The sequence below is a fragment of the Alosa pseudoharengus genome, unplaced genomic scaffold, assembly GCF_046254945.1.
Source record: "Alosa pseudoharengus isolate Yale_2024_CS ecotype anadromous, Long Island Sound unplaced genomic scaffold, YU_APseudo_1.1 YU_APseudo_1.1_scf_12, whole genome shotgun sequence".
NCBI lineage: Eukaryota > Metazoa > Chordata > Actinopteri > Clupeiformes > Clupeidae > Alosa > Alosa pseudoharengus.
The window spans coordinates 18,459,664-18,477,163 of record NW_027468587.1 but is presented as its reverse complement, the minus strand read 5'-3'; the positions used below and the strand labels follow the sequence as shown (position 1 = coordinate 18,477,163).

Here is a 17,500-nt window from a genome sequence, read left to right as displayed (position 1 = left end):
GTGTGTAAGGTGTTGATGAGTGTGCAAATGTGTATGCACCTAAACCAACACCCTGGCTTGGCAGAGTGCTCTTCACGTGTGATTGACGGGAGTGACCTTGTCTTAATTGAATGTAATTTAAAGCAATTTGCAAACAAAGTGCTGAAAGATGACAAAATAATGACGGACTCGTCTCAGGCCCCTTGTTTTTGTAGGTAATTGTAAAAATACCCACCATTTGCGTGTTTGAAATAATAAACCGTTTTCAACACTAATACACTCCTCTCTCATTATCGGTGTCTGTTTGACGATCACATGCCGTGTTTATTTAGCTAAGAACACCAGCAGAAAGTGGGCCAAATATACTCACTTTTCCTAAGGATGACAACACAGTGCTCCAAAATGGACGACTGAATCAGTTTCCAAACACGTGCAGCTGACAGCCTTTATCTTGGGGGAATCTGCATCCAGTGCTTGTTCACATTCAAGGAAACATGATCCTTATCGATGGCGAAGCCACAATGCCGCAGCCTTTTCCCCTGGAATTTTCTGGAATATGTAGCAGCGTGCATACATTTATGTGGCCTGTCACTCAACTCTGAGGGTATCTGGCTATTGGGGAGATATCACGGCAGGTAGCAGAAACATTATAAGCTCCTCAGAACAGGTTGCGATTAATGTGGTTATGCTACTGAGAGAAAGAGAGAGAGAGAGAGAGAGAGAGAGAGAGAGAGAGAAAGAAAGAGAGAGAGAGAGAGAGAGAGAGAGCAAGAGAACCGCTGATATAGAGAAAGGAGAGCTATGAGAAAGCATAAGGGATAAGCTGTATCAGTTTGGTTGGTCTGTGTATGGTTGCTCCCTCACGTGTGTGTGCCCACACGTGTATGTGTGTACATGTGTGTGTGTGTGTGTGTGTCTGTGTGTGAGTGTGTGTGTGTAAATGTGTGTGTGTGTGTGTGTGTGTGTGTGTTGACACTTGCATATGCCACTGCGGCGCAGCACAGGTAGCGTGTGTGGATGCCAGGCACTGGTGAGGTGCATATCTGGCCTGGCAGCAGCCCGCCCCTTCCCAGCATGCCGTGCGGCGTGGCCATATTGGCTGGCCGCTGTGTGCGGTGTGTTGAGCCGGCTGCACGGGTTGAGTGGGGGCGGAAATGTCCAGCTTGGCAGCAGCAGGGGAACAATATGGACCACAGAGGTGTGTGTGTGTGTGTGTGAGAGAGAGAGAGAGAGAGAGAGAGAGAGAGAGAGAGAGAGAGAGAGAGAGAGAGAGAGAGAGAGAGAGAGAGAGAGAGAGAGAGAGAGAGAGAGAGAGAGAGAAAGGAAAGGAGAAATGTGTGTGTGTGTGTGTGTGTGAGAGAGAGAGAGAGAAAGGAAAGGACAGAAAAAGATGGAAGAGGAGAGGATCAGGATAGCTGCTGAAGACTGGAGATTAGCCCTGAAGTCATTGGAATAAATCCATGTCCTTAATTATTGATAATGTATCCAGCCTTTGTTCTTGTTCCTTCCCCCCCCTCCATCTCTCTCTCTTTCTCTCCCAGTTTCTCTGTCCTTCTTTCTCTCTCTCTCTCTCTCCCTCTCTTCCTCTATTTCTCTTCATCCCTCATTTCCTTATGGAGCATTAACTGTCCCCTTCCCCTGTAAGCTTCTGTTAGTACACTTTTGTGAGGTGGTAATATTAAACCATGGATGTGTTTGGTCAGAGCGGACATGGAGGAATGGAAAAAATGACATCAATTTCAAAGGGATAAATCCTGGTTTCAGTGAAGCACTACCCCTTCTCCCATGGCTAACAAGCCCCATGTCCATGTACCTCATCGTGTTTCACTTTAAGAACTTTAACAACACTTTACCTACACTACCTGTATTGAACTTTTCCTGAACCCAGACAGACATATTATATGGACACAAGCTGTTTTGTGCATAGTGCAACATCAAAGAACCCGGAGAGAGCCTCAGCCCCTGTTTTGTCTAGTAATGTTTGTTTGGTTAAGCCCTGTCCAGGGTATCTGTTGTGCTAGTCGTCCTAGATATTTCAGTGATGACAAGCATTTTCGGAGTGAGGGATGGTGTTAATATTGCAGTTAAAATTAAATGATAATTAAAATTTGTTGGTTTTAAAATCATTGCAGTCTATTAAAGTTTGATTGCTGGGAAATTAGACGCATTAAGTTTTTATGGGCTGGTCCGTGCAATTGCTGGGCAAGCTTTTTTACACACTACATATTGGGTGGCTGTGTGTGTGTGTGTGTGTGTGTGTGTGTGTGTGTGTGTGTGTGTGTGTGTGTGTGTGTGTGTGTGTGTGTGTGTGTGTGTGTGTGTGTGCGCGCGCAACATAAAAATAATAATTAAAGAAAAAAATCTTCTCAGTAAATCACAAAAACAGCATAATAACACGGATAAGCAATTCTGTATTTATGACAATGTTGCTTTTCTTTTTCCATGATGTATCTCCTGCATTAAAACTGCAATACGTAGGTGGGCTATCCATATAAAAATATAACCAAGCTGACAACACAGATACTGTAGGCAGAGATACTGTAGTAAAAGCAGTTAGGTTCCTGTGTGAAGTCCTTCAATCTACACATTGGCCAAACTAATTTGAGATGCCTATGTAGACAAGGCATTGGTCTCATGCTTTTTAATAGAATGTCCATCATACACATTAAGTCAACTCTTGTGATCATGTGATCTTGTGGCTGTTTAATGGTCTCAGACTGAGTTGAAAACGGTAAAATTAATTTCAGGATCACCACTTTTTTTATCAGCAAAGTTTCTCTGTGCAGTAAACTAGCTGTCAGTACATTATGATCACACTGAGCAGACCTTCTAGAAAAGTAATTTTTTAAAATGTGTGTTTATTTTTTCGCAGCTAAATGTGTGGAGATGTAGGTTTACTGTTTTTTTTTTTTTTAAGTAGACTATAATTTTTCACCGGTGATTTCTTCATTTGTCAAAAAGCACCACGGATGATGTGCGTAGTTATTGAAACGTCAGGCTGCCACAGTCAGAATGGATGTTGCCAGGCATCACTAATGGTCTAATTAATCAATGAATTACCTAAGAGGCGATTAAATTAACAGCAGCAATACAGAGGGCTCGCTAGTCGTGAATGTTCCTCGGCAAGGATTATTAGTGGAAGTGTGGCACAAATGCAAACACCAATGTTTGTCACGTCCATCAATTAATCCTGTCTGTTTGGATATGTGCAATATATTGCAATATGCAATATATACTATATTTTATATTTTTTTTGGAATACCTCAGAATGTTTTTTTCTTTTGGAAATAGTATTGTTTGTCTCTCTACACATATAGCTTTGTTAAGACAGCGAAGCCTCCACCGAACAGGAAAATGGTTTGAAAATGACTCATGACGTGTTGTCAACTACTGTTAAAGAAAATGCTATTCATTTCAGACAACTCTGGTGAGTGTGAGTGTCTTTACCTCTATTCATTTTCTTTTTTTCTTTGTTGTGTGTGTCTGTTTTTGTGTGTGTGCATGCAAAATTATGCACAGTATATCCATTGATAGACATGTGTGTCTGTGTGTGTGTGTGTGTGTGTGTGTTTGTGTGTGTGTGTGTGGCTCACCAAGCATTATTGCCAGGGGATAGAGTCCAGTAATAGGCACGTCATTGTCATCATCAACTCTGCTATGCGGGCTCGCTACCACCTAGTATCAAATCATCTGCCCACGTTTTCCCTGGCCTGCACAAGATATATATACACACAACCCAAGATGCAGAAGAGGGTGGGGGTGGGGTGGGGTTGGGGTTGGGGCTAGCTGAACCTCAAGCTGCAATGCAAAAGGCTCTCCTTGATTATGTGACATCCTCCGGAAGACTGGGAGAGTTGTTTCCTACATCTCTGCCGAGAGGGGGAGAAAAAAAAATCCTTTTCACCATTGAGAACGTCACTCTCGATTTAGGCTAACGGTAAGCATGTGCAGGCCTCCTGGATATTCTAGCCACCCCAAAACACCCACCCACTCAGCCACCCACCCACACCCCCTTGTCCCTGGAACTTCCAGCCACCACATGCACCCCACCGCCACCAAAACTGCTACAGACCACCCCCCACCCTACGCCCCCTCCCCACAGCGGATTGCCGTGGTGACAGTTTGATTAGATCATCAATCGTGGCTGTTAACAGTGGTTTTCCTGAGCACCTGGGCAGGCAGGTCGCAGCTGGCTCTGAGCTACCGCTGTCCCCCTGACCCAAGTCGGTGTGTGTGTGTGTGTGTGTGTGTGTGTGTGTGTGTGTGAGAGAGAGAGAGAGAGAGAGAGAGAGAGAGAGAGAAAAAGAGAGAAAGAGAGAGAGAATACCGGTATGTATGTGACTAAGTATGTGTATGTATGTGACTAAGTATGTATGTGACTAAGTATCTCTCTCTCTCTCTCTCTCTCTCTCTCTCTCCAACTTGCTGCCCACTGTAAGTACTCATTTACAGTAGCATTCTGTGTGACGTCCAGTCTCAACGGCGCTTCTCTCTGTTATTCGCAGTATGTCCTATTGGTCTTGTTCATATAATTCTAGTCCAATTAATGAAATCCAATTAATGTTCCTTGTTTTAATATATGCTCTCAGTGTCACAGCAGAGTATCAATGTGTGAACTTTAGACATAAAAAACTTTTGTTTTGTGCCCACAATTGCTATCAGATCCTTATCAAAAATATATTGAGAATTTGTTACATTCAAAAGTAAAAGGTTTGCAATTTACCCCTTCCCCACTGACAAATACAATATGCAAATTACCAATTATTTTTTTTATATTCTTCATGCTCTTTGTTGAATATTTTATGAAGTTGGACTTTTGGATAATAAAAATTATGTATTTTGTATAAAGCCACATTAATTTAATATCTCATTTAATGCACAAATGAAAAAAGATGATATGGATCTAAAACACAGAAAAAGAGATACAAAATAGAATGTCAAAACAGGAGTGCATGCTCTCCAGTTCCCCCACTAACTCCAAATGCAAATGGAAAGGCATGCATATTGTCATGTCCAATTGCCATCGTGGTTTTCTGTTACTCTTTCAAGTAGGAATGAAGCAATTAGGCTGTACTGCAGTCTAACAATCTGTACATAGACAATGTTTTGCAAACATTTTTATTGACGTTAGCACATCTAGACTGAATGGTAGGTAATGTAAGTTAAGAATTGTGCAAGTGCAAAATCCCCAGTCATACCAGAGTAAGACATAGCAATTAGCAAACACTGGAGGAGGGAAAAGGATTTTGCTCATAATTTGAATCCACCAAATTTAGAAACACTCTGTATATTTTCTGTCTATCATTGGTGAAAGATCCACCAGTTGCATAGCGCAGAGCCGGTCATCACTGGCTGTCCTCTCTGCCTCGACGCCTGGCGAAACTCCGACCTCTTGTTCTCCGATAATCTGATTACACCCGTGGACTAACAATGCTACTGAGTCTCCCCCCTCCCTCCCTCCTGTTCCTCAGGTACCATCTGATTAAATAAATGTCCAAAGCCTTTTCATAAAACTTGTTTATGGCCACGTAGCGCCATATGCCACTGCATCCCCCCACCTTCCTATCCTCCTTCTCTCCTTCCTCCCACCTCCTCCTACTCCTCCTCATCACCTCTTCCTCCTGCTTTCCTCCTCTTAAACGGCTGCTGCGGCTGGTAATTGTGTTCAGGAGACAGAGCTAGCGAGGGAGTGAGAAGGAGAGAGAGGGAGCGACTGAGAGAGAGAGAGAGAGAAAGATGTGCACTTGGGAGAGGGACTAAAGTTGTGAATTAACATTTAGGAGTCGTGCCTGGCGACGTATCCATCTGCACGGTTCATCACAGGCACTTAGCGATGCGTCTCGTCTGTAATGGCTCGGCAGTCGAGCGCCCATGTTTGGTAATGAACTAGTTGAGGAGGCTGTCATGATGAGCAAGGTGTGCGGAGTGCTTACCGCAGTACACATTACGGTCTGCCGCGGCATACTTATGAGGGCTTCCGCGGGAGAGCGGGAACAAACTTTCACATTACCTCAGGTAGTGCAAGAACACCCTTGAACACTTAGCGGCTTCAATTCTGACTAAATGCTGGTGTCAAAAGAAATAGGGTCATTTGAGGTGTGTGAAGCCCCGAAAAATGTGCCTAAGTGGGCTGTGGAAACCAAACACACAACAAAAGCCACAGTAGCCACCATGTTTGTTAGAACACCAAACGGCCTGTTAGCTGTGAAGACGTAACTTTATGAGGAGGCCCGACAATGGAAATTTACAAGACAAGCATTTCAAGTGTGTGTTTTGGGAATAACATAGGGTTACACATGCATTTACTTTGTGAGCAAAGTAGGAAGGCTTTTGTGTTGGTCTCATTATTGGTAGCTTTCGCATTAACCTCGAGCGCGGCCGCAAGAACTCAACAATGGCCCCCAAAATCAGCTGAGTGATGAGGACGGCGGTGGTGGTGGCGGTGGCAGTGGCAGTGAAGGCTTGGTCCAGGCGTGGTCCTTGCGATCTCCGCCACCACCGCCGCAGCCCCCCATGACCAAGATTAATGAACCTCAGATTGGGTTTAATTAGCACAGCTGTGGTCATCCATTATAGACCCCCCCCCCCCACCCACCCACTCGCCCACCCCCAGCCCAACACCACCCCTCTACTCTGTTACACCCTCAATCTCACCCCACCCCAATACAAATATTGTTATATTTGGGAAAATCCTTGATTTATTTCATTCTGGTGGCCGGCAGATTTAGATGAATGAGTTCCCGTCATGGACGATGGTGCAGTTTTTTTTTTTAATTTGGGAGGAGATGTTTGTGTGTGTGTGTGTGTGTTGGGGGTAGTATTGGTTGCCGGTGAGGGTAATAAGATCAGCTGCTGAGAAAAATACTTTTATTATGTAGGACATAATCATCTGCTGGAGTGGGACTCTCCTCTTTGTGGCCGCTCCACCTTTTGCTAAAGAGTGGGGCTATTTAATACAATACAATACAATACCCGTGTCTTAACAGCATGATGGAGGGCTCCCCTAATAGGACCAACAGCCCGGGAGTCATGCAGAGAGGGGGTGGTGGCATGAACCATGCTAGAAGACAAACACGGGCTAAAGGTTGGGGAGAGAGATGAGAGCAGAAATCAGGGAGATGAGAGTAGGGCAAGACTTCGGGGACTAAGCAGAGTAGAGTGCGGAGATATCACACAGGGACCGGCCACGTCTCAGACTACTACGCTTTAACAGCCCTCTGTAGCTCAAGTGGAAACGACAAAAAGCTCATAAAGAACACACTCACAGTTAGAAACGGTTTATATACATTTCTTAGATTATTTATTTTTGCTCTAGTGATGTCATGAATTCCGGGGTTTTTTTGCCAATGCAAGGGCCGTAGACCCGGGCACTGATCCGGAAATGGTCTGAGATATTGTTCATTTCTTTGCCTCTTTCCAGTCCCCAGCTTCAGTGAGATGGGCTTAAGGTAGTGTGAGCAGATTGCCGCACCGTTTAATGAATGGAAACCATGGCCGGAGTCCCTGCATGCTTAAAGTGAGCCAACCTTTGCAGTGAAATACATTTGTCACAGTGCTTCAGGCAGCCAAAGTACTTTGCATTTGTAACTCCAATTTTTACAGGGACAAGTGACTGTGTCAGAGGCTCATATCTCTCCAAAATAGTCTTTCTCTCCCCCTCTCTTTCTTTCTCTCTCTCTCTCTCTCTCTCTCTCTCTCTGTTGCTGTTTGCAGTGTCTCAAAATCAAATAGCGTTGTCTCAGCACGATTGTTTACGGAACAATTTGCCGAGACGTAAATAAAAATGGAATAATTTAGTTACCGGGGGGAAGCTTCAAATCCTTGTGAGAATTTAATTTCTCACCCACCTCTTTTAGGAGTGAAAACAGATTAAATAACGCTCCCCTTTCCTGGGTGGGGATTTCGTTTTCTTTTCATCCTAATCAAGAGAAGGCAACAGTGTATTGTTTAATTGCATAATGGCGTTGGGTTGTAGACGATGAAAGAGCAGTACAACAGAAAGCAGGGGAGAGTATCGTTTCTTATTTCAGCCTCTGCTGAAGTGGAAATCTATTGCTTTCCTGTCTGTGGTCCGCCTCCTACCCATAGCTGGTGTGGTCGCAAGGCAGCCATTTGCCCTTTGACCTTGTTTGGGGGCAAAGAAGCGTATACATTTTTAATGCAACCCTCCCTCCTTTCTTTCATACACACACGCACACACACACACACACACACACACACACACACACACACACACACACACAGACACGCACCCATAGACAAATACACATGCACACGTGCACACAGACAATTCCACCCAGCACCAAACAGAAATAATGTTTTAAATGCAATCATTGTCATGCCCCAACAATGTCATTTATCAAGGGAGCATTTGGGACTGTATAATAAGTTTCACATTATTAATACAATTTTTCATCCTGTGTCAGGCCAATCTGATTTATGGCCCATGTGTGATCTAAGGTGATCATTGAATTAGAATTCCAGTAATAAGGCAGAGAGAAAGAGGGGGCCAGGCTGGAATGTGTGCATCCATACACACACACACACACACACACACACACACACATTCACAGTTGCGTGCATTCATGCATACAGCCATACAAAGAATACACTTAATCCACCTCACTATGGTCTGAGCACACACACACGTGACCTAATCAGACACACACCCAAACACACATGCGCTCCCTCACACACACGTAAACACATGCACTTAACCTCTCCCCTTCCCATCGACATAGCCTGAACACACACTCATGCAACAAAACCTCACAACCTTACACACACACATGCACACACATACACACACACACACACACACACACACACACACACACACACACACGTCCCTCCCTTTCACCCCTACTTCTCACCCCCTTCCATTACGAGCTCTCTGATTTGCTAGCAAGCCAATTTACTAAACAACCGTAGGCTAAAATAGAGGAGCCTGCCTAATTTGCAAAACACAAAAAAAAGAAAGAGAGAGAGAGAGAGAGAGACCTCTGTTAATTAGATAACGGATGAAGCTCATTATTTTAAGATGATATTGAGCCAAAAGTAAATATGGTGGGCTGTCCCTCACATGCGTGTGTAGTAGATGCAACGGGAAGGGCGATGTGGCAGCACCAATGATTTACTGGGGTTCGGCCCTTTGATGTATAGACTTTACTTTTTATTAAGTGAGCGTCGTCACGGTCACTGCTTCAGTCATTTCCCTATGCATATGTACACGTGTGTGTGTGTGTGTGTGTGTGTGTGTGTGTGATTGTGTGTGCTTGTGTGTGTGTGTAATCAAAATCCATAGCCAGCCTTTAGTATGTAGTTCATGGGTTTGAGTAGAGCTTTTTCTTGGCAAACACAAACATATATACACAAGCATATTGTACACACATGCTGTTATGCCTGCAAACACACACACACACACACAAACACACACACACACACACACACACACACACACACACACACACACACACACACACACACACACACACTTACTGACACCAACTTCCGATCCCCTAATGAAAATACATCTCTTCCACATTTACCAGCAAAAAGTCAAATACTCATATAGGAATAACAACATAGGTTATGGGAGCAAAAAATAGAACTATTTTGCATTATTAAAGGAACCTCGACTTAGAGAGTCATCCTCACAATATTAGCCTCTCTTGTTCAAACAAATCCGATTTGGCCGTCTGTTGCTCTGTTCCATGCGATCTGTGCCATATATCATCCGAATGTGCTCAGTTTGCTCCAGTGCCGCGGCATCTCACTCATCGCTGCTTTAATCAGGTTGTGCTGTCTGTTTCAGCTCATCTGGAGTGAACAGAGACTCTAGTGTTCCTCCCCATGTACTTTGACGTGGTGCGGTCATGGTAATACCAGTAGGGATCAAGACCCCCCCCTCAATAGGCAAACGCACTGACAAAATGTATGGTTGCATGGCCCTATCTGTTTTCCCTTACAACAGCCATCACTAAATCATAATGCAGATCATGTGTAACCCGAATACGGATTTGAGTGTTAAAACACCACTGTAAACGACTTCAAGCTCACTAACATCTCATGCTTGCAAGTGTGGGACAGCTATTGCCCTTTCTCTTGGGTTTTGCTGACCTGATCACTGACCAGCCCATCTTCACCCCCCCCCCCCCCCCGACATCATCCATTCATCCGTACGTACGCAAGGTCAGAGTTTCCGCAAGCACGGAGTGGCCGCACAGCCAAACAGAGGTATTTCTCCTTTGTGTAGACGCAGCTGGCAGGTGAGATTAATGAAATTCTGGAGCGCTAATGTGATTTACGACGTGCTAATGCGCGCTGATATTAGAGAGTAAAAAAAAAAAAAAAAAAAAAAACAGAAAAGAGAAATAGTCATAGATACCCTAGGAGCTGGTGTATTTAGGGTCCTCTATCCACCCTGTCTCCAATAAAAAACCGCCTCGCCTCGCGCGCCTCTCTCCTGAGTTATTGTTGCAGATATTCATATTGATAGTAATTCTTTCAGACGCAATTTAAGAGCCTGCAATATATAAATATGTAGATATTGCTAATTTTCGACTAGGGGGCCTTTCGGACGGACGCGATTAGGAGGCATTAAATACAAAAGTTTTTGGACAGCGAGCGCCTTGCCTACTTTTTAAGTGCTTCCGTCGAACGCTAGGGAGACGTGCCCCGTGGTGACCTGGTGAGGGACGCACAAATCAGCGACGCCGGGGGGAGCCGTGCTGAGCCAAGAGTGGCAGAGAGCGCGGGCGATCTGTCCTGTCGTTGGATGTGATTTGTGATTTCTGATTTCATCTGATCCATTAAACCTGGAAATTAACGATCTTCAACTCAACGCCCCCTGCCTCCACATCCACCCACCCATCTCTATGCATGATTTTGTGACCACAGTTAAGGGGGGTGGGGGAGGGGGGTAGAGAGGATGTTAGAGATAGGAACACTCAAGGCACTCCCCATGAAACCTCCCGACCTCTGGCAGGCTTTCAGCACTTTCCTGCTTACTTGGATCTGAAACTTTCATGCCAGATTGCCACAGAAGTCTATATATTTGTGTGTGTGTGTGTGTGCCTCTGTGTGTGTGAGTATGTGCCTCTGTGTGTGTGTGTGTATGTGTGTGTGTGTGTGTGTGTGTGTGTGTGTGTGTGTGTGTGTGTGTGTGTGTGTGTGTGTGTGTGTGTGTGTGTGTGTGTGTGTGTGTGTGTGTGTGTGTGCGTGCGTGCGTGCGTGCGTGCGTGCGTGCGTGCGTGCGTGCGTGCGTGCGTGCGTGTGTGTGTGTGTGGGCATGCGTTTATGTCTCTGAGAGTGTGTTTGCCTGCTGTGTGTGTTGATATAGCTTATGCCGTATGTTCCGTTTGTAGCTGTACTTTGAACGATTGTCCATAATAAAACAGGGCTATAATGGGGTGCTGCTCCCCAGGACCTGAGCTCTGTGCTTCAACACACTCCTTCACCCTCCCCCTTCTCTCTCTCTCTCCCTCTTCCTCTCTCTCTTTCTCTCTGTCTCTCTATATCTCTCTCCACCTCCATCTCTCTCTATTCCCCCTTCCCCCTTCCCCTTAAGTTATGGACGGAATAACAGTGGAACAATATTAAGATAACATTTCCTGATTGTTTGTCGGGCACGGGTGCTGCTTTCATCACACTCACCGTATTCATTAAATTGACTATTTGTATTTGCCCTACAGCGGGATAAATAGCAGTTTATCTGATGCACGTCGGCTCTTATTTATTTATTTCATTACCGGGGCCTCTCCCAGGATGGAGGGAGGAATTTAAATCCACGGCAGCTGTGAGTGAAGTGCCGATGGTGTGTGCTGCTATGTTGACCAGGGCCATTATTTATTTATTTATTTATTTATTTATTCATTCATTCATTATATATTTATTTCCTATACGTGTGGTTTTCTGTTTGTGTTATGTTATTCTATTTCTTTTTACATTCTCGCTAAACAGTTTTTTTATCATTTGTTTTTTTTTTTATGTTCACACATGGACAAGAACAGTTGAGTAGGAGGAAGGCAGATGATGTCATTCCTTGGGTTAAACACAAGCAATTAACCACGAGTGGACAGAAGCCCATTTGAATTCCTTCCTTTTGAGAACCATTAGCGCCAGAGTGACCATCGCACAGCACCATTTCTTTTCCAAACTCGCCCGACGAGGTTGTCATCGCTTGGGTTTGAAACCATACTAATGAAAAGTAATAGAGTTAAGGCCTCGCCTGAACCACAGGAAGTGGCTAGTGCGTCCCACCCGACCCAACCCAACACGCGCCTCACAACAGATCCAATCTCGGCCTGTTCTGTTTTCATTAATGTCGACCCTAATCGAATTTGGATCGACTGCCGGGTGTTGCGCCGCGTCTCGCACCCAGTGTTTTTTGCCGATTCTTTGAACTCGATCTGACAGGTTGGAAGTTATTGTCTGTTCCGGGGGCCGGTAATGTCGGGAGTGGGCCGAGCCGTCGGCGCCGTCATTTAATCTTCATTCCCGCTCATTTAGTCCAAACCGAGATGGATGGATGACGCGTGTGTGGAGTAGAACGGCCAAAAGACTGTCGCCATAAGGAGCTCGCACGGAGATAAAGAGTGAGATAAAGAGAGAGTGGAAGAAAAGATGGAGGCTTAAATGGAAGGAGAGAGGGGAAACGTATGTGTTTGTGTGCGTGTGTGTGTGTGTGTATATGAATGTGTAAGTGTGTGTGTGTGTGTGTGTGTGTGTGTGTGTGTGTGTGTGTGTGTGTGTGTGTGTGTGTGTGTGTGTGTGTGTGTGTGTGTGTGTGTGAATGTTTGCGCTTGTATGTGTGTGTGTGTGTGTGTGTGCGAGTGTATATGTGTGTGAATGTTTGCACACAAGTTCAAGGATGAGGCATAGATCTAGGACAGAGAGGAGGGAAATAGACAGAGTGTGAATAAGAGAAGGGAGAGATGGAGTTGGGTTGATGGACAGTATCTATTTAAGTCTCACCAAGCGCCACGTACGCACGCCTCTCTCCCTCCAGGTACTGTATGTTCTCTCGCACTCTCTCTTTTCCATGTGAAAAGGCCTTCCTGATAGCCGCACATAAAGTATACATGCACACACACACACACACACTCTCTCTCTCCCTCTCTCTCTGCGCTCTCCATCACTAAGTAAACATCAATGCTCACTTTGAAGCTTTCTCTTCAAGTCAGTTTGGCTCGAGGCAAGACCTGGCTTCTCTCACATTGTGAGTCATACCTTGGATGTTGTGCAGTTGCTCCTTTCCCTCTAGATAGCCTTCGCTTTTTCTCTCTGGAAAGTCACCTCTACATGATCGAGTAAGGGGTAGGTAGCAGTGCAAAGGTCCTGCTCACCTCTCAAGTACCACAAAGAGTGGCTACAGTCTAGCTGAAGGACCTTGTAACGAGCGAGGTAAAGACCTCGAGAAGACCTTGTGTGTGACCTGAGCTTGGAGCATCCGTTCGCAAAGACCGTGCCTCTCACATCCACAGAAGCAGGGGTTCTTGAAAAATTTAGTAACCTGAATCTGACTCCGTGAACGGTCCTTTGCATGTGAGCGAAACAGAACTGCCATGTTGCCCGATCTCTCTGTCTCACTCTCGGGCCTCTGTCTTTGTCCATAACTCTGTATCTTCTTATATCTGTCTGTCTGTCTGTCTGTCTTTTTGGCATGTCTCTCTCTCTCTCTCTCTCTCTCTCTCTCTCTCTCTCTCTCTCTCTCTCTCTCTCTCTCTCTATCTCTCTCTCTGACACACACACACACACACACACACACACACACACACACATACACACAGACAAATACACACACATATACATACACACACTCATAGACAGGGCCGGATCAGAATGACCTTGTGGTCACCATAACCACTTGGGGGCGGCAGTGCAGAAAAGTGCCCTCTCCGTGTCATTGGGCAGATTAGAACATAGCCCCCACCCATAACGGATGTCACCTCCTCTCAAAGATTTTTGCTATTTGTCACCTGCCTCTTTCCGCACACATTACTGTGCAGAAAAATAATATACGGAGGGGAAACAAGGCGTAATTATATAATGGTAATTATCAAGTAATAAGGCTCCGCTGTGCTAGCGGGAGTGCATACCACCTGGCTGTTTGAAACTCCACACTTGCCGTCAATCACTGCCTCTCTCGCAGAGTTATTACGAGGAGGATCAGAGCAGAGAAAGACAGGTAGGGGAGAGAGAGAAAGAAAAAGAGAGAACCCAGAGAGAGAGAGAGGGGGGGGAGGGAGAGGGAGAGAAAGAAGAAGAAGAAAAAAAGATCAAGATTGAAATACCCAACTGTAATTAAGATCCAGAGAATTAGCGTTAATTTGGCGGCTGTGGGACTGTGATGAGCAGCAACAATAACAAGAATAAACGCGATCGTAATTGCGTCTAACAAAGGCGGCTTTTCAGAGACATCGTTCGTGACAGCTCTCTCTCTCTCTCTCTCTCTCTCTCTCTCCTCATGTCTCACTCTCCTTTTCCTCTTATTCTTTCTGTCTGTCTACCTCTAACCCTCACCCTCTCTCTCTCTCTGTCTCTCCATCTCTCTCTCTCTCTTTCCCTCTCTCTCGCCGTGCAGCGTGGAGCATCTCCTAGGCATGTGGAGAGGGCCCATATGCATATGTATGCACTCGACTGTGGATGGTGAGGAGATCTGACACACAAAGACTGGATCAAAGAGCCTCATCTGATCCTATAAAAACATATTAAAACCTCCTCTCATCTCCTCAAAGGTCCCGTCGATTCGGGTGGAAAGCGGGGGCTCCCCCGCTTGCCCCGACACTGTCGAGGAAGGGGGGGTGGGGAAGCACACACGTGCAGGGTCTCTGGCATCAGGAGTAGGGGTGCAATCGCATACATGATAAACAGTCAGGACCCTTTAGCTCGCAATAAAAAGGAGTAAGTGTTGTGCATAATGCAGAAATAACAGATAGCATCTTCTCACGCTTCATATTTACTTCAGACTGTTTTATCTGAGGCGGGGCCTTTCAGAAATAAGCAACCTGGCCTGAGTGCTACCATGGCAACATAGGTGTCGCAACACTTGACGTTTTGAAGGTGGAATCCTGTGTGCCTTTGAAAGCTAGATTTTTTTTTTTTTTTACTTTTGCTTTAAATTCAGGCTCATCCTTGAAGAAGAAAGTAGACTCGTTCGGGTCCATCACGTGTTTGTACTTCATTCGTACATAAATCTCTTTTCTGGCATCATCATTGTGGCATTGAAGCTGTGAATTCTTCACCTCAACATTGGTGATGTGTGTTACGTGAAACTGGCAGTCAATATTTACGCAGGTGAGCATCACGGACATTGATGCGAAACAGTTATGATTGTGATTAAGTGAGGTAGTCAGTGTTGCACCCCTAAAATAGTGTTCCCGGGGCAAGACAAATGTTGATCCTACCCTGACTTCATTTGTTTCCGTCTCAAAGAACAGCAGCTTCGATGCAGGGATCCGAGGGTTTTACATTTCTGCTGGCACATTAACTTAGGCTTATAGATCACTCATGAGTGTTCATATTTATTTAACGATTAAAATCATAATCAAAACATGTATAGCGCTTTTGGCCTTCCCCCCAAAGTCTGTGTGTGTTTTGAGGTTTGGGACAGGAGAATGTTCTAGCTCCACAACCTCCTGCTGGACTGTTGAGACTCGAGAAGAATGAATGAATAAATGAAAGAAAGAAAGAAAGAAAGAAAGAATGAATGAATGAATGAATGAATGAATTAATGAATTAATGAATTAATTAATGAAAAAAAAAAGTTTTATATGAGAAGAGTGACAGAGTGATGGGGCTGTGACAGAGTGATGGGGCTGCTGTCTGCTTATGACAGCTGTGATAGGTTGTGTCACATAGACTCAGCATAGGGTTCCAAAAAAGGAAGGAGGAGGAATGTGAGAAACAGTGAAAACAGGAATAGACCAGGACTGAGAAGAAGAGAAGAAAAGGAGGAATTGGAAGAGTCACCAAAGAAGAAAGAGTGAGTGGGGGAGAAGGGAATTGTATAGATTTCCACAAAATAGGATACTTAGGAGGAACCCAAACGTGCCTTCAGGAGGAGGTAGCAACATGGATTGGGGGGTGGGGGGGTGGGGTGGAGGTTACTGAGCAGAGGCATCGGTAGCCTAGTGGGTGTGGGTGTGGAGGCGGTGGTCGGGTAACCTGTGGATAGCTTTTCATTTAGCCTCTGTCCCTGACAGGCGTGGATAAGTGGTGTGGGACCCCTGCACAGGTGAAATCTATTCCTCCCCACTGGCCTGGGGGGCGGGGGACAGGGAGGGGGGATGAATGGACTGTAACAGAATTTCTTCAGCCCTCTGGGCCCCGTGCAAAGCAGAGAATAAATGGTGGAGGTGGCAGGCCCGGACAGAAAAATCAATGCCTGCTTATACAGACATGACACGCCGGCAGCCCTGGCAATCTGTGTGTGTGTGTGTGTGTGTGTGTGTGTGTGTGTGTGGGTTTGTGCTCTTCTCTTCACAGGCTGCTGCTGGGATTTCTACCTCTTACCTGAGCTCTGGGACCTGTAAATAACTCCTGTTCTCTTCTTTTCTTGGTTGTTTCTTCTATCCTCTCTTTTCTTCCTCTTTCCTGTTTCATCCCCCTTTCCATCATCTCTCTTCTTCTCTTCCCCTCCCTCTCTGCCTTCTTTATTCTGTCTTCTTCCTTTCCCTCCATCCTTTCTCTCCTCTCCCTCCCTCTCTCTCTCTCTCTCTCTCTCTGGACACAGGAAGTACGAGTGTGAGCTGTGTGACCGCTCCTTCAGCGAGCGCTGGGCCCTTAACAACCACATGAAGCTGCACACGGGCGACAAGCCTTTCAAGTGTGCCTGGCCCTCCTGCCACTACGCCTTCCTCACCCTCTCCGCTATGAAGGACCACTACCGCACCCACACAGGTACACCCCCACCCCCCCACCCCTCCCTCCCTCAACCCCAACCTCACACAGGTACACCCCCACCTCAACCCCAACCTCGCACAAGGACAACCAGCACCCTCCACACAACCCCCGTACAACTGTAACTGTTTCACGTTAAAAAAAACAAGTGCATTAACATGGACAACTGACAATGTGTCATTTGAAAATACATCAAAAGAAAAATAAATCAGCAAACAGCTTGTTTTTTTTTTTTCTAAATTGAGAAAAAATGCCGCTACTGGTCTACTTCACTCTCCAAAAAAAAAAAAAAATGCCAATGTCACCAGAAAAGAAAAGAAAAAGCATCGGTAGGAGCAGCACCCTCAGTATGACCTCTGTATGACCTCTGTATGACCTGTTTACCCAGCCACTGGCTTGTGTGTTTACCACTGGCCCACTCTGCCTCTGGCTGCCTCTTGACCCTGTCCAGGTTGACTCTTGACAGTGAGAATCCCCACTCAACCCCCCCCCCCCCCCCCAACACACTTACACTAATTGGCTTTTGGGAATGCTCCTCTTCACTCTCACTCCACTCTCACTCTGATGTCATGGTTACCTGGGTTGAGAGGTCACTTAGGGCCGCCTGTTCCTGTTCTGT

General features: G+C 45.5%; 1 protein-coding gene across 1 annotated transcript in view; it reads left to right on the top strand.

Moving 5' to 3' along the window:
* Window positions 1-17,500, top strand: part of znf407 (zinc finger protein 407) — a 138,069-nt gene that overhangs the window by 65,807 nt on the left and 54,762 nt on the right. The window contains exon 5 of the mRNA XM_076280333.1: window positions 16,715-16,881. Within this exon, the coding sequence (XP_076136448.1) occupies window positions 16,715-16,881 (167 nt within the window). The remainder of the gene's footprint in view (window positions 1-16,714; window positions 16,882-17,500) is intronic.